The sequence below is a fragment of the Perna viridis genome, chromosome 5 (genome assembly GCF_037379345.1).
Source record: "Perna viridis isolate PV_CMFRI_1.1 ecotype Kerala chromosome 5, ASM3737934v1, whole genome shotgun sequence".
NCBI classification, from domain to species: Eukaryota; Metazoa; Mollusca; class Bivalvia; order Mytilida; family Mytilidae; genus Perna; species Perna viridis.
In genome coordinates this window covers 33,416,151-33,434,991 of record NC_142449.1, presented here as the reverse complement: position 1 = coordinate 33,434,991, position 18,841 = coordinate 33,416,151, and the positions used below count along the sequence as shown (strand labels likewise).

Here is an 18,841-nt window from a genome sequence, read left to right as displayed (position 1 = left end):
TCTTCAATTTGACCATTAACTTTTCCTCAGGGAAGTCTTTTAATTTGAACAGACTAATATATCTCTGCATCACTGGAGACATCTGAAAATTTTTCTTAAAATGAGGTTTTTTACATAGTTATAATGAGAATGGATGGAGTGAATATTTTCAAAGTGATTAGAACCAGACTGGTTGTCTTCCTGAATTGTTTAATTGCAGTACATTTTAATAAAATTTTAACTCATTCTACCTAAATAATAGAGACAGTTTTGTCTGTTTTTCTCCTTAATTCTGATGGTACAAAAGTCAAATTTACTGTAAAAGTTTCACTCACTTCCTGATTCTTATAGAGACTAACTGACAGTTATTACGAATCTCAGTAATAAAAACTGCAATTCTACTTAATTGTTACTAAACAGGAAACTGATTACAAGTCGAATAGGATAATTACTTGGAAAGAGTGAATAACCAACATATGATCTCATTTGTGTCAAAGAAGTTCTACACACTCGTTAAATCTTACTGGGCATGAGTTATCATATTTTATTCACGATAACCAATTGATTTTCCTATTTATTATATACATTTCCTCCATTATTTGTTGCTATTTTTAACATAAATTTAAAATTGCGTGAACAGCAGATTGATATTTGTGTTGTGACTTTTTGGCTAAGAGTAAAATTACAGAATTTATTTAAAAGTGTGAATTATTGAAAACTTTTACACTAGGAACATTTGGTAAATCACCGCTATCTTTAATAATGAGATTTATTTATTCTTGATTAGAAATAATAATGTGTGTACATTTCAGCCACTTGTGACCCACTCTAAGTAACATACCTGTCAAGACTGTTGCAATGATATATCTGATTTTAATGCTAAAATGAAATTTCAATTGTTCTAGTTAAACAAATTTTAATTTTCTATTTTAAACTATGATTGGAGTGAACATTAGGCTGTGATTTAATGGTTAAAATTATTACTTTTATGTTATAAGTGTAAGATGACAGGAATACAGCACATTGTATGCAGTGAAATCACATTCTGCACTATTTCAGTGTTGACATTATATACATGTTAGATCGTACAAAGTTATTGCTCTACATTAAAAAACTAGTACATGTACATTTTTTTTATAATATGACATGATCATAACATTTCTACTGGTAGGATTTGGAAAACTGCTGCTGAAGGATGGAACATATTATGAAGGACATTTCAACCAAGGGGAGATAACTGGCACAGGATTTAAATATTTCTCTGCTACAAAATGTAAATACAAAGGTCAATTTGTTAAAGGCGAGATGCATGGTAGAGGTTGTATGGAATATCCCGATGGAGCTATTTATGATGGGACATTTGTGCATAATAGGAAAAATGGTTGGTTTTGGTTACTACTTCCATAATTATCTCCCTTTTACTACTACAAATTATTTCTTTAAGAAGCCAAATATAAGAGAGGAAGATATTTATGCAATTGTCAAAAACCCACAGACATCACTTTTACATTTACATGTATTTCTGACTAAGAAAAAATGACAGACCATATTACCAGTCTCAGTGTCATTTGCTTTCTACACTTACATGAATTGTACAGAAAATTGACACCTTGGAAGAGTTATAGGTTTTGATTTGATTGAATGAGGTGGGAGATACAGTACACCCTCGTTATCCCTCCCCCTTAAATGATGGTTCCTCACTTGTCGCTACACTTTTCCAAGGTCTTTTTTTTTCAAAATTACTGATATATATGTATATATATCTTTTGCTCAGCCTAACGCCTGGTCCCAAAGGTGGCAACATATTGAGGGTACGCTGTATATTTAAATATTTTTTTCAAAATATAGATCACTATACAGAAAGGCCTATAGTTATGTAAAAATAAAGCATACATTTTATGTAGATCAAGAAAGCATCACTTGTGTCTTATTGTGTATTTTTTATTTGTACACCATGAATCACCTCTAGCATTGGAAGTGTCTGAATTTTATATTGAATGGTATTCAACATGTACTCATTATCTTAGGCTACGAATTAATAAAAATACCTTTTACACAGTACACAGAAGGGTATAATAAAAAAAATGTAATCTATATTTTAGGCTATGGAGTGATGAAAACACCTCTAACACAGTACACAGGAGGTTATGATCAAAACATGAGGCATGGTGAAGGGTGCATGGTATATGCGTAAGTTTTAATTAACTGACTTGATAAAAGCGTTTCATTGTGAATCAATAATATACTTGTAAAACAAAAACACTAGAGAGAAATTTAGATGCATTGCATTGAATAATTACTGTGTAGGTGGTTAATTTTCTCATTAATTTAATTTTCACTCTAATCAAGGTAGACAACAGGGTTAAGATACTTAAGTACCATTGTGTGTAAGAATCAGGCAATGAGTGGCACAACATTTTTCACAGTTTGGTCTTTTTGCCTCAACATATTCAATATATCTAGAAAACAACTGAAAGCCATTTGAATTTATCCTGAAGCATCTGTGACGTACATGTTGATATTTTTAATGCTTATATAAGGAAAATGTATGGGACAATTCCCCCCCATTTTTCATAGTGCATTTTAACTTAATTTGAATTATATATATCTTTTAAAGGCAAATGTTACAAACACTTTGATGGTCATTTCTAGAGATTATGAGGTATAAATACTTGGACAATGCAATAAAATCTCAGCATTTTTTTTCTTCATGCACATTTTGCCTGATTCTTAGACAGAGGAGTACTTAAAGTTTTTGTTTTCATCCCTATCCCTTTCATATTGTAATAGTGAACTGCTTAACAACCCAGATGCATAATTTTGATCTTTTTATGTACATTTATTATTGACCTGTCTGCAGTTTTCTAGGATTTTTAAATTTCTTAAATTTTAACCAGAAATGGAAAACATCAACTTTTTGACAGCAAATATTAAGTTTATTGAAGCCTCTATGTTAAATGAATTTACTTTCCAATGGGAGGTCATCACTAATATTTTACTGTCTTGAAACAGTTTTTCGTTTACCCTGGTTGATGTGAAGGGGATGCAAATCCTAGAACACTGCGTACCTGTGTATTTATGACCCACACGTTGTGTATATTATTTAATATGAAACATTGTAGACCCATGAGGCGAGATAGAACCAGGTATTATTTATTTGATTGAGCTCTGTATAACTCTTGCTATTTTATTGAAGTTTTACATGTATTTTTTGCTTTGGTGATTTTCTAAGTCTAGAGTAATCTTTTTTAATAAAAAAAGCATAATGGTAACATTCACCATTCATTGTATGTACTGGTATTGTTTTGAAATTTTAGATATTATTCACAACCATTGAATTTTTTTCCAATACACTGTACATGAATTTTTAAGTTCAAATCAATAAAATATCATAAGATTAGCTGACTGCATGTATGCAAGATACAGTATTTTTACACCTAAAATATTTTGCATATCACTTAAGACAATTAAATTTTCTATCACCCAAATATTGTAAACCAATTTATAAAAATTAGACGGAATATTTATTATCACTATTTCAGGTATCTATTAAATTTAATGGCTTTTTAATTTTGCATCCATCTTTTTCTCAAAAATGAATTTTGTTATAAAAAAAAACTTTGTGGCAATTTATTTTCACTGTTATTCTTGCTAACAAAATTTAAGAAAAACAATAGCTTGCAAAAATAAGTTGGTTTGCTGTACACAGGCAAAATTCTTTCACATGATTTTCACACAAATTTCACATGAATTGAGCAAATAAAATTTGTGACAGATTTCACATGAAATTCATATTTATTTTCACATGAAGTTTATAGTACTTGAATTTCACCTGAAAATCATGTTATTTTTCTGTGAAGTTCATGTGAGATGTGTTTATGAAACCCAGGCCAGGTCCAAGGGTGATAGAGAATCAGTCAACCCTGAGTGTAGAGTACATCTTTTAAAATAAATATCACCAATGCAAAGACAAAAGACAGAAGTAGTCATTAAAAAAAATAGACAGTTTTTTTTTCTATTTGTGACATTGTTGTTATTCTTTCTCCTTTTCTGTCATTCAAACTCTTTTCAAATAATTCTTTAATTTGGGAATCTTTTTTTAATCACTATACTGTCGAAACAATGGTAAGTTATATAAGGTTACTCTTCAACATTCTATGTTACAATTGCTATTTGGTTTCTGGATAAACCCATGTAATTAACAATCCTTCCCAATAGTAGCTAGTGTTTAACAGGTAACCAGTATTTTACAGTCAGTAAAATAGTTAACTTCAAGAGTTGGTTTTCCCTTGATTGTATGGCCTTTACCTGATGAGATGTTTAAAGTAGTAAACTGGAAAATTGACAAGGAGAAACTTTTCTATCATTTCATAGGTACACGTAGTTTAATCCCTCTTTTACAATTCTACATTTACATAGCTTGCTGAAACTATGCAGACTTTTTGTATTGCACAAGAACTCTAACAAATAGGCTTCTGGAACAGGGTTATGTTGCTACAAGATTGAAGTCATCACTACAGAAGTTTTATGGTCGTCATCATGAACTCGTGGATCGTTATGGTGTATCCATCTGCACCATGAAAACTGATTTATTCAACGGGTCATAGTTTTCCTTTCCTCGTTTGTCTACCCCGGACTTGACTTTTTATGAGCAACTCGGCGGGTGTTTCTAGAAAAGCAGAGGACGCTTACCCTACAGGTGCACCTGGTCCATGCTCCCAGTTTTTAGTGGAGTCCGAGTTGCTCATTTGCTTTTGTTACTTTGTATGTATGATTTTAGTTACTTTATGTTCTTTGTTGTGTATGTCTGTTTTCCATGTCTGGTCTTTGTCCCTGGATTACATTCTTTTGATTACCGCTATAACCTTGGTTCCCTTGATTACTCTTATATGTAATTACATAAAGAAAATGATTGTCATTCAATCATGGAAAGACCAACTCTATTCCTGAATGTTAACCTTATTACTTGCTGAAAACGAATGTCAATTGTGGGTTTGTTTAATTTTTATATGCCTTTTAACAGACATGTTACGGTGTACTCATGTCCCAGGAGGCCATCCAGACATCAATCAATAACTGAAAAAAGCTTAAAAGGATTTTGATATTTTCTTATTCTATACAAAATACAAATAAGGAAGCTCTTTTCTATTTTCTGTCGTTTTCTTATTTTGTATCAAAAATATTAGAATTTTATTACTGAAGAAGTAGACATGTCACATGAATGAGCACAGCTGCTTGTTAGTAATCATTGATACATGTGATATTTAGTCATTCAGCTGTTTTTCTGTAAGACCATCTGAGAACTAAGTCCCATTCTCAGTATATATTAACCTTCCTTCCTATTTCATCCCTTCCAAGTGATTAAAAAATATGGTAATGTTATCTTGTCTGCCTGATAAATCTCTTGAATGCATCTCCTCAGATTCCTTCCATAATTGGTAGGATGTGTTGTTATGAAATGTAGATGTGCATTTTTTACTGCCATATTTATTAAACTAATTGAGTAGGAGTTTTGGGACTTAGCAGAGGGTTGGGTGTGGTGGGGATGTACAATAATCTTTTTAGAGGTGAAATATTACATCCTGTATTGATTATTACTATTAACTAATGTGGTATGAACAAAAGTGTGTTGCTTTGCTTTCATTTTTTTTGTTTTAATCTTATAATCATTGGTATTGCTAACAATTTAAAAAGCTGTACTATGCATTAGGAACATGTTCAGTTGTAAATTCTGCTCAAAAACATGTTGAGTATCCTCAAAATTTTCTAACTCGTTATTTATGTGTATTGATACAATGACTGAAAAAAAACTTGGAAACTTTAAGTACTGGAATCAGTAAGAATCAGGTGAAATTGAGAAAAAAATGAATCATGCTCAGAAAAAACACACAAATTTGACAATGATGGTATATAGCTAATGGTCTATTGAAGATGAATTAACAAGTGTCAGAGGATACAGGAAAGCAATTTCAAAGTTACAATAGAAGAATTGGGGAAGTGAGTTATCTCCCTTTGATATTGAAATTGTAGTGTATTTCATTTAATTTATATCTCAAATTACTGTCACTTAAAAAAAGAAATGACTACAATGTCATTTCTGCATTTCAGATAACATTTTGAATAAAATTGGTGGTTTTTTTTCCAACTATGATTCATCCACTGCCTGATTCTTACAGAGAAAATCAATGATACATTCTTTGATATAACTCATACATATATGTACCATTACAAACAACAAAATATTTTTTCTAATACTGTCATAAAAATAAGATTTCTTTTTGTATTACTGGCTTCCAAGACATAAAGTGATAGTTTTAAGTATGAATGTGCAATTTATAGCTTAAAATCAGCATGCCTTATGGGATTTCACACTTTTTTTTAGTTTGATTGGCTATATAGGCTGCCGTAATCTCTATTGACCATCCAAAAGACAATTTTTTCAACTGCAACAGTGTTTAGGATCTTATGACTAAATAAATTAATTTGAGATAAATACTGTAATCTGATTGGTTGAAATAATTTTGTTATATCTCAATGGATAAAAAAAATATTGAATCGCCCCTATTCTGTTAAATTCAGAGCTACTTTTCTCATGTTGAGATAAAAATATGTTTTGAAATTAATTTATAAGAACTGGCTATGATAAAAATTTTGTCTATTGAAAAATAGCATAAATTTTCCATGTGCATATTTTGTTTATTGCACTTCGCACAATAAACAATATGCACATGGAAAATTTATGTTATTTTCAATAGACAAAATTTTGATCATAGCCAATTCTTAAATAAAGAAAAAATTTTAAAAAATATTCATCTTAAGCAAATATATATATTTCACTAATTATGTATATACATTGTACCTTTCATCTTTTTATTCTTCAAGTATATTTTCACTTGTTTCCTTCAACTTTTGTTAATTGTTTTTTCTTTCAAAATTTTGATTGTCACATTTATCTTTTGTTATTAATAGTGTATTATATCTACTTTTGCCACTTTCTTGGCACAAACATTTTCAGAGATATATTTTCACCAAATGTTATGGTTGTAGTCATAATTTGACACTGATTCATCATTGTCACATTGATGTGGCATATTCCCTGTATCCTTTAATTGTTACTTGTCATAATTTCTGAAATTAAGGTTTGATTTTTTTATAGTGAGTAATATAGTTATTTTAAGGAAATAGAGTTGAGATTTAATTGCCATTACTTGATGAACTTTCTTACGTAGTCAACTGGACAGTTGACAGAAAAATTTTTAATTTCTATCAAACTTTCAAACTTAGCATTAAGTACTTTTGAAATTATAATAGAATACTTGAATCTTCTTGTTAGTTGTCCATTTAACAGCCCAAGGAAATTTTCAGCCACAGGAAATCCAACTCAGTTCCGTGAAGTTACCTATATTTTTTGCTGTAAACAATTTTGATATAATTCAAGTGAAGATAATGACTTGTAACAATTGATAAGATTTTTTATCAACTTTTGGAAGACTGTTTAAGTACCTCTCCTTCTAAGAATCAGGCAAAATGTGTATAAGGCGTTGCGCATGAAGGAAAAAAAAAGATTTTATTGCATTTACCACGTGTTTATACCGATAACCTCCAGAAGTAACCATCAAAGTGTTTGTAAAATTTGCCTTTTTTAAGATATTAATTGGTCAAATTTAGTTGAAATGCACTATGGAAAAATGGTGGGAAAAATTTCCCGCATTTTTTCCTTATATAAGCTGTCAAAAAATATCTACGTCACAGATGCTTCAGGATAAATTTAAATAGCTTTTCAATTGTTTTCTAGATGTATTGATAATATCTGTGGCAAAAAAGACGAAATTGAGAAATATGATGTGCCACCCACTGCCTGATTCTTTCACAGAATAGTACTTAATAGTCTTCAGTAATTTGCTAAAGTTCTTAATTGTTGTATGGGACAAGAAAATGAAACTTCAACCTTTAAGACATTAATGGTCAAAGACTTTTATTAGTTATTTTAGATAGTATAACTATAGACATAGATAAAAGAATTTTTTATGAAATTTAAAGATCAATTATCAAAATATGTTTAAAGAATATGTTGAAAGCAGAGGAATGTGATACTTTAAAGGATTAATTGATTCAAAATTTAATATTTAATGTAAAATGTAATTTTTCAGTAATGGTGACAGATATGAAGGATACTGGGAAGCAGATAAGAGACACGGGAAAGGCAGGTTATACTGTGCTGATGGATCTCTGTATGATGTATGTACTAGTATCATATAATAGTTATTTTAATTTAAGTTCCATAAACATGTAAAGATTTAAATCTTTCTTTGTCAAATGTCAATTCAACTACCAATGAAAAGTTAATCAGGTGATTTTTCATCTAATTAAGTGAAGACCTGAAATTAAATATATTATCCTTATAAATTGTGATAGAAAAAAAGTATTATGGAATTTCATATTTTGTTGACTTTCCACTAAAAAAGTAAAGTAAATTGATTTAAGTACTGATTTCTATGGTGTCGATTAGTTCTTCTACCATGTGTTTTTTGTTTCTGTCTTATTTTGCATTGAATAATGTACTAAGTATGTTTATCCAAATGGAAACAACAAATTAAAAATACCCTTAAATAAGAATGTTCAATTAAACCATGAAAATTTAGAGTGTATTTGTGATGTTGTAGTATTGTTGCTGTTTTTCCCCCACTCTAAAGTTTTATGGTCTTCAGTAGTTGTCTGTCACACTTTTTTTTTTCTCTGCAACTTAATGACCTCGGTGCTCTCAGAGAAGTGTGGTCTCCTTGAGTGTGAAAGGTTGTGGGTTCAATCCCTGTCCTTGTCACCTCAAAGACTTTAAAATTTGTAGAAACAGTTTAATTTATCTGTGGTATTTAAGGGGTAGAGTGATGACTGGTTGGCTTGGAGTCAGAAATCAATCCATTTTACTTTGATGCTTACATGATATTGATGTAAAATGATGAATACAAACATTCCAATGATTTGTAAAAGTTGTGTCCCTTACCTTAGGTCTACCTCCTTAAGGGTAGAGTGACATCTGGTGTGATCAGAGTCAGAATAATGTGTCCAACTGGGGTGCCATACCTGCCAGAGGGCTGTTGCTATTGTGAGCCAGCACAATATATATCCAACTCTGCATGTTAGACTAGTACAAGGCAGGGTCTGTTCAATATGTCAATTATTCTAATCCTGAAATGCACAATATATCTGCTGTAGGATGTAAAACCACAATCAATCAATCAATTAATCCTCTCCAACTTCATGTCACAACCACTGGATTGAAAAAGCTTTATATAATTGTGTCTTTTTTTTTTAAAATATGATTACAGGCATGGGCAAGAGCAACTTCCTGTTTGACATCATGCTTTATATTTTAACTATACACTAAAGTCAAGGTCAGGGGTTTCACTTTGGGTCATGGTTTGTTTTGTTTTCTAATTTTGTTAATTTTTAAGGATAGATTCATTGATTATAGACATCATATTGGAAGTATGTCTAAACCTTTGCATTTTGTGATTTTCATGACAGCATTTTAACTAAGTAAAATAAACATCACATGTGATCAAGTCTGACCTTTTGTAAGAAAAATTCAAAATTTCCAAAGTTTACATTTAAAATTGTTTGATTTAGTATAAATATTTTATGTTTTGTATCTTTCAATTCCAGGGTAATTTTTACTATGATGAATTCAGTGGACAAGGTCTGTTCAAACATATATCAGGCGTAGTTTATGATGGTTTATGGAATAACGGCTTCCCAGCCAATATGGCCAGTAAACTGAAAATTGTCATAGACAGTTCACCGATGACAATCAGGCAGGGCACCCCATTCTCCATAACAGTACATTGCTTAAATGATGAAGGTGAATTAGTTGCAGGTAAGTCATTTGATGTAGTCATTTGATTATTATAGATTCACATATGTAAATATTGGTTTGCCAACATATGTTATCATATGATTCACATATGTAAATACTGGTTTGCCAACATATGTTATCATATGATTCACATATGTAAATACTGTCTTGTAAACATGATTTACATATGTAAATACTGGTTTGCCAACATATGTTATCATATGATTCACATATGTAAATACTGTCTTGTAAACATGATTCACATATGTAAATATTGGTTTGCCAACATATGTTATCATATGATTCACATATGTAAATACTGTCTTGTAAACATGATTCACATATGTAAATATTGGTTTGCCAACATATGTTATCATATGATTCACATATGTAAATACTGTCGTGTAAACATGATTCTCATATGTCAATATTGGCTTGCTAACATTTGATACCATATGATTCACATATGTAAACATTGGCTGATTGACATGTGATATCATTTGCTTCACATATGGAAATATTGGCTTGCTAACATATGATATATGATTCAAATATGTAAGTATTGTCTTATTGACAGATGTTATCATGTGATTCACATAATTATGTAAATATTGACCTGCTATTAACAAAAGATTGATATAAGACGAGGTGTATGCAAAAGTTTTCATTTGTAAACTTCCTTCCGTTCTTAATAGAGTCTTCTATAATAAAATTTAAACTCAACAAAAACTCACTTTCATGAAAAAGCACATTATTTACTGGTATCTCAGTAACACTCCTCTCACTTTCTACCAATACAAACATGTATTTGTATAGTCAAACAATAGGAGAGCAAAATCAGGGTCACATAAAACTGGTGGTCTTTGTAAACAGGTTCATTTAACATAAAGTTTGGGATATTTTTTAATCATGGTCTTTTAAGACATGTAATTATAGAATACAGGTAGTTGCTAACACTTGGTTGACTGTATATTGTGAAAGTACTTTAATTCATGGATACCAGTTTTCATGGATTAAGGAGGAAACACATGATCATGGATTTTGAATTCATGGTTTTGAGGTTTTCAGTAAGCACATCAATGGAAATTTCCTATTCACTGGGAACCAAATTTCGTGGTTTAGCCTACCCATGAATACCACAAAAAATTGCACCCAATGAACAATAGTATTTTCACAGTATTTTTTTGTGCAGATAATGGGAGAGAAATACAGATTACAGCAGGATTTAGATACTATCAACCCTCTAAAGGATCTGCTCTGTTTGACATGATAGAAGATGTGGAGGATAGACCTATAGACACACCATTGTAAGACACGTCTACAGTCAAATCTGTCTTAACCAGACACTTTTTAAAGTCTCTTAAGGAGGTAGACCTAGGATAAGGGAAATAGCTCTTGAAATCAGTGATATGTATGTATCATATTCCATTTCACCAAAGCCTTTCAAGCTTTCCTTTGAAACAGAATGAAATCAGTCCAAGTTACTTTGATGCTTTCATGAGATTGATGTAAAAAGGTGAATACAAACATTCCAATGATTTGTAAGAGTTGTTTCTCCTACCGTAGGTCTACCTCCTTAATATCAATTTAAATTTATTTAGAACCCTGGTAAACTGAACACATTTTAAAGTCTATCATTTGTACAGTGAAACCTGTTTAAACTGAACCTCTTTCGAATTGTAGCATTTGTTTGGATTAACAAGATTTTGGTTACTTAGGGTCAAAATATATTTAAATTGATATGAAGGGACTTCAAAAAGTGTTTGTTTTTATCTGAGTGTGTATTTATAACCAGATTTTCAGGGAAAGAAATCAGTTATTTTGTGATGTACAACAGGTGGGATGATGGCTAGGTGGCCGGCTGGCTGCCAAATTTTGTTTGTGCAATATCCTGAAAGTGTTGGTAGATTTTTTTAAATTTTGATATGTTGTTTCGTGTAACCAAATGAAGGTCAAGTTAAATTTTTAGAAACATCGCTTTTAACATTTCCAGGTGGCAGCCATTTTTATTGCAAAAATTAGTACTTTTACCCTTCCAAGCAATGAAAAATCTGACTTGCTGTAGATTTGAAAGCAAGTTGTTAATTCTTATATGTTGCATGATCATGATCTTTATATATTGTCTTTTTGGTGTTCGTGTATGTCATGAATCCAATACAAGTTTTCAGTACGATATTTCTGTATTGTGAATGAAGCTGTTTCATTTAATGGGAATATGTATGGTGAATATGTCAAAGAGACACCTGGATGAAAATGTCAGCCTAAGGCAACCCATTGGTCTTCAATGAACAACTTGGAAACCTTCATACTACATAGCATGTTGCATGTTGCAGCTGGCCCCAAAACATCATTATACAAAGGAACAGAGAAAGAGTTGTCCCTACATACTCAAGTAACATAAAAATAAACAAAAAGTGAAAACTAGACAGAGGCCAGAAATTGCTGACTTGGAACAGGCACAAATAATGTGCAGGGTTTTAGTACTTTGACATGATCACAACCCTCCCCCTTTAAAATTTTGCCACTGTGAAAAAATATTACAGAATTAAACACTAAAAATCGGTTCAAATAGGTTTGAGTCCCTTGTTACAATAAAAATAAAGAAACTGAATTTAAATTACACAAATGTACAAACTAAGGACTACTAGCAGTTAACTGACATGCCAGCTTTAGACCAGTTTAAACCTACAAAAAGTTAGGTTTCCATCATACCTATTTATTATACAGCTACCACAGGAATTTGGTCCAACATATATTTGTGAATATTAAGAAATGTCCATACTCTGCTTTGTTTTTGACCCATTTTTCAATTCGAAATCAATGCCACTGTAATGGACAGTAAATAACTGATTTAATGTACAATATGAAACTTCTGGTTGTACATTACAGAAAGGTAAGGGATTGTTCTATTACATAGATCAAAGTTCTTGATTGGTTAGTAAATATAGCTGTATAATGAAAAAATGAATGAAAAGAACTTCAAATATTTACAGCGAGTATTATAGTTAACTTCAGGGAATAGAGTTGGTCTTCCATTGATTAAATGACAATTGCCTGATGAATTTCGTTATTTTATTGAACAATTAAAAAGGGGATTTGAACCTTCTATCATTTCATTGGTATTTTAATGTGAGTTAAAATTTCTTTGTGATTGTTATTTAATTAATGGAAGAACAACTTTATTCTGTGAAGATAACTATATAACTCTCTGTAACAATTATTTTCATCAATACATACATCTTAATTCATATTTGATTAAACAATTTTACAGTGGTTACCAAGTGGTACATTATCCAATTACCAACCAGGTACCAGACCAACAAGCTGATACTACAGAGGATGATGATGATAAGGAAGATGAACTGATGGCATCTACCAACCAACTTGACAGAGGTAAATATTCTCCTCGAAAACATAGATTTACAGACTTGTTTTATGTATACATGTATTTTGAAATCCATTGCTTGTCCATTGATCCATCCATCTGTCAGTCTCTCAACAGTTTTCAGATGATGACTAATGGGGATGTTTTTGAGTTTTGTACATTTATAGATATTGCACATCATTGATACAGGTTCAGTTCCAATTTCCGTTTGATGCAATTATTTATGCAAAGTTATGGTAGTTTTAAGTTGTTTTACCCCCCAAATTTTTTTGCAATTTGGCCATTATCATTTAACTTCCCATTAAATGCACAATATTTTGAAAATACTTTCAAAGCTTCTTTAGTACTAGTATGTGATGTGTTATGACGGTACTTTTATTTGTGAGAAACTTTCGTATAATTCTTCCTAATTTGTCATTTCATGAAGTTTTGAACTTGTCGATTTACATTTAAAGAGTAACTGCTGAGTATCTACACATTATAATAATTTATTAAGATAATATCTATGTATTTCAGTTGATGAAGATGACAACCAGAATGCAGATGAAGTGAAGGAGGGTGAAGAGGGGGATGATAATGAGGAGAAAACAAATGAGGAGAAGGCTGAGGGTGATGATGGTGAAAAACAAGATGAGGAACCAGAGGAAACTAGTCAAAATATTGGTTTGTTTTATGTCTGTACTAATAGTGATAGAGAGGGGAACAAAATGAGGAGCCTGAAAATAAATATTGTCAAAGTATTAGTTTGTTTTATGTCCTGGCTGCAGAAAATTTGGGTGGGGGAATAAGATAAGGATACTGAACCCAGTCAAAAACTGGTTTGTTTTTATGAGTAAGTTAAATAAAATAGTTTTATTCTTAGTCATGTTCCAACAAAAGCCAACATTGACTATAGTTTAAGGTTTCTATAGTCTGTCTGTTTATCTGTTGTGTTGATAGTTCAGACTTAATTTTCAGACATCCTTTGAGATATTGTCTTGATATTTGGTCTATATATACATTGTACATCTAGATGAGTTACATTGTAAGTTTTGATTTTATTCCTGTCAATGATTTTTGGATGAGTTCTGACCCCTATATAGACTTGTTTGCCATAATCAAATTTTGAAGTTTTTTTTGTACTTTTATTAAAGGTATTGAGTTGATATTGGGTATTTAGCTGTATCTAGATGAGGTATAGTCAAGCTTTGAATTCTGGTTCTTTCAAATGATTTTGACTGATTTATGGCCCTTGAACTTGTATATTTTTGGCTGGTAAATGACATTATGTATTACCAGTTGCAATTCTCTTAGAATCATGTTTACATACTGAACTTTGTTTATTGTTTACTAATTTTGTATGTGATTGTTCCTATATTGGTTTTATTCATGTTATTAGAATGAAGTATCTTTTTAGTCAATTTACAGAGACGTAGCACCCAAATCTTGGTACGGCAGGGGTAGTGAACACTTATCTTTGAACTTTATTAGTTACTGAGTTTAATACCTAGTTTTTTTTGTTTTTTTTTACTAGAATTTTAGGTACTGCATGACATTCCAACAAAAATTGTTGGTACTGCTCCAGCAGTGCCTGCAATACCAGGCTTTGCCCCTGAAATAACTGTATAATCCTTTAGTTGTTATTTATAATATTTGCAGAGAAGGAATCAATACCATTACCCCCACCTGTGCCTAGCTGTAGAACAGAGGAAGGGGTTAGTTCTTGGGATTACCTACAGCTGGCTCCAGCTCCACCTATGTACAGACCGTTTGTAGCAATGGAGGAGGCTGAGAATGAAAGCAAGAACCGTTCTCGATCTAAAGGCTCTGTAAGACAAGGTGAGACTCCATTTTGTTAGTACACCTATCGTAAGGTCGTCAATTCTTTGATTGTCTATCGCTTCTCATTGTTTAAATGTTTTAACTATATATGTCTAAGTCTTTTAAGGAGGTAGACCTAAGGAAAGGGATACAACTCTTACAAATTATTGAAACGTTTGTATTCAGCATTTTAGATCAATGTCATGTTAGCATCAAAGTAACTTGGACTGATTTCATTCTGTTTCAAATGAAAGCTTGATAGGCTTTGGTGAAATTGAATATGATACTAAGATATACCCTAGGTCTACCTCCTAAAGTCAGGAAATGGTTCAATCTAGTATTTAGTACCTTTAGTTATGTAACATGAGTGATTTCATATTGCAATTATACAATGTCATAATGTAGGCTAGAGAAGAAAATTCTTACTGATAAAATTAGTATTATTTATGTTAGCAGAATTTTTCATAAAAACTTAGTAATTTTTTTATAATTCATTTTGTAGATTTCATGTTGTTTTATATCTGTTGTCACTTGACTTTTTTTTCAGAATTTCATTTTTTTTTTTAAAGTAATCTCCAAATTTTTATGTTCACTTAACACTCTAAGTATTGCTTCCACTATCAAATATGCAGCTTAACTAGTATGTAAACACAAAACACACTAGTCAGGCTGCATATGTGATATTGGGAGCAAGCTCCTGTTCTTAATACATGGATTTGATGTTTCATAATAATAAGAAAAAAATAGTCTCATATTTTACCTACAACTTTCAATAATACATTTGAAAAGTAATGAATATTGTAGTAAAATATTTTGTATATTGATTCTATTCATTTCATTTGAATCTTTCATATGATATATTCTCCAAGCAGAGATTCTTGGAATGAGTTACATTCTTTTAATATTATGGCATGACAAATTCTTGTTTTTAAGTTTTACTATGGTATTTGGTTGTGGAGTGTAAGCTAAACATGGACGCTGCAGCTCTAAAATGCAACTGTGTCTTTATTTTTTGGTTGCCATTGTCTATTTATCTTGGATATCGGCTCGGTCTCATAGAGAATATCAATGAGATATTCCTCAAATCCTTCTTCAACCCAAATTTCAACCAATCAAATTACATAGGAAAGGAGGAAAAACTAAAGGATTTGAGGAAAATCTCAATATCCAGGCAAGATGCCACATGTCTTGAAAAATACTCAAATTTGAGAAAATACTTTACCATATTGTAGATATTACTTTGTTTGAAGTAAGCATTACTACTTAAAATTAAAGACTGAAGTATTCTTTGTTGTGACACCCATGCATGGTTTATTATTTTCCAAGTAATTTGACAATTTTTACATGTACATGTATTTGAACCAATAACAAATTGACTAAGTAAACAGTTTGATGGTTTCAGATGAGAGAAGAACTTCTACTGGTATGAGTGTTTTATTTTATACCTAAGATAAAGGGCAAACTCATTGTTTATGTACTAAAGTCATATTTACCTTGACCCAAAGATCCTATACATGTACTACACAGCCAAATGTGCCACATACATGTATGATAATCATATGGTGCTCGATTCATTTTATAACCATATAATATTTAACATATGATAGTTATGTGATTATAATTTGATTCTCATAGGTTAATTTTGGCTTGAAAACATATGTTAATCATGTGATAATCATATGTATACTAAAACATATGATATTCTTATGTTGCTCAATTAAAATAATAACCACATGATGCAAACCATATGATTCTTGTGCGTATGTCTACAATAATCCAGTTGTTTGTCTGTGTCATAAAGTGTCACAATATCGTGTGCAATGGAGAGAAAGCCCTCTACATGTACCATAATCACTGACATTGTCTTTGATAACTAAGCTTATTTTCCATTAACCGGTATGAGCCACGTTTCTGTAATTCTACTTCAGGTTTGACTGGTTTGTCATCTAAGAAGAATCTCTTGGTACAAACCAATAACAGAAAACAAATCTGTGGTTCAGTTTGAATATACCGTATAATGGAAAGCATGTTTTTAGTTTTTAGTCTGTGTCATTGTTTTAATCTCCTCTGCGACGATATATGTGCTATTACAAAACGTTTACATTATAGTACTAAACTCAAATTGTAAATTTTCGCACTACACCAAAGCTTAGGTCAAAATCTAGGACAATTTTTATCTGAATGTTTTCATTCATAATTTTGGTAATTAATGTATAAGATTAAGCTTATAAACTGTGCTTAATTCATCTTGATGTGTCATTCAACACAACTGCACATGTGAAATACTGAGGTGAGAAGTATTTAGCAAAGTCTTTGGTATATTAGGCGAAGTAAACATAAATGGTAGATTTTCAACCTTCACTTCAGATATGGGGCAGGTGAGAGGTTTTTATTTTTATTTTATCATTCCATACATGATATTTGCTGGTCGTATATCAGTTATAATAAGTTAAAGTATAGATATGTTCTAAATCATAGTCACACCAGTTTCAGAGAAGAAACATCATTTAAGTCTATAGGAAATGTGTGGTATAGTACATTATGTACCTCAATACTAGAAACTCCTGATTTTGAAATGCCCACCCTGATATTTTTATTTTTCTCAATTTTTAGGGGTGGGAGGATATGAAAATCTACTAATTAATTTTATTTGGCCTTATATGCATTTGTAAAATTTTGACTAAAAATAGTTTGATAAGTAGTGTCCTAGATTTTGACTTGATTAAGGATAGTACTCATGCCCTTGACAAAATTTCACCTTTAGGAAAGCAGAGTTAATAGTAAGTACTTTTCTGTATAAGAATCAGGCAAAATGTGTATAAGGTGTGGCAATTTATGCCTCCTCACTTGCAGAAATAATCATCAAAGTGCTTGTAAAGTTTGCCTTTTTAAGATATTGATATGTCAAATTTAGTTGAATTGCACTATGGAAAAATGGCAGGAAAATTTTCCTGCACTTTTTCCCTATATGAGAATTAATATAATATCTATGACACAGGTGCTTCAGGATAAATATAAACAGCTTTTTAGTTGTTTTCTATTTGTATTGAGTGTATTTAGGGCATGAAAGACCAAATTGAGAAAAATGATGTGCCATCCGTTGCCTGATTCTTACACAGAATGGTACTTAAAATACTAGCTGAGTATACATGTGTTTCATAAATTCAGTCAAACCTGTGTTAGTGACCATATTTAGCAATAGCCTGTCTTAAAAGACTGCTATTGAAATGTCCCCTTGATTTTATTTTTCCTTGGAAGCTAGGTCATATAAGATACGTTTGACTGTGTCTGACAAGTGTCAAATATAATTTTAATTATATAAAGAACAAATACTATCCATTAATTTTGATTTTTTTATCACTGAAGTAACTGTTTAAAAGTATTGATGATCTTTCAATAATTTAGGATTTCTTAAGTATACAAGTAAAGTTGGAGTAATGGAAATTTATCTATACTGTACAGGTACTTGTTTATGACAATGTCTACAGCATTATATGTAAATTGTATAAAAGAGATATTTTTAAAAATATGCTGTTTTCAGACTCCAGAAGAACATCTGTTGGTATGTGTTCAGATGTGCATTCCTCTACTTTATTCAATGTAAAGCATTATATTGTCCTTCATCAAAATTTCCCAACTCCTCCTTGATTTTTTTTAAGATTAATACTGGTAATCCCTAACACTTCTCTGAAGAAACTATGCCCCTGTATGGTAAAGGCTGAATGTACCTTCTGTCTAGCCAATATACAACCATTCTTGGGCTACGCAGGCAAATTGTTTTTATATGAATTTCCATGAATTTCACATGATTTTCACTTGAACTG

General features: G+C 31.2%; 1 protein-coding gene across 7 annotated transcripts in view; it reads left to right on the top strand.

Moving 5' to 3' along the window:
• LOC148617160 (MORN repeat-containing protein 1-like) overlaps window positions 1-18,841 on the top strand; it is a 47,700-nt gene that overhangs the window by 8,850 nt on the left and 20,009 nt on the right. For all 7 annotated transcript variants that reach the window (XM_088584544.1, XM_088584542.1, XM_088584537.1 and 4 more), the window contains exons 3-11: window positions 1,151-1,360; window positions 2,082-2,169; window positions 3,102-3,125; window positions 8,130-8,217; window positions 9,643-9,853; window positions 11,025-11,139; window positions 13,104-13,225; window positions 13,734-13,880; window positions 14,856-15,035. In XM_088584544.1, coding sequence (XP_088440670.1) covers window positions 1,151-1,360; window positions 2,082-2,169; window positions 3,102-3,125; window positions 8,130-8,217; window positions 9,643-9,853; window positions 11,025-11,139; window positions 13,104-13,225; window positions 13,734-13,880; window positions 14,856-15,035 — 1,185 coding nt within the window. The remainder of the gene's footprint in view (window positions 1-1,150; window positions 1,361-2,081; window positions 2,170-3,101; window positions 3,126-8,129; window positions 8,218-9,642; window positions 9,854-11,024; window positions 11,140-13,103; window positions 13,226-13,733; window positions 13,881-14,855; window positions 15,036-18,841) is intronic.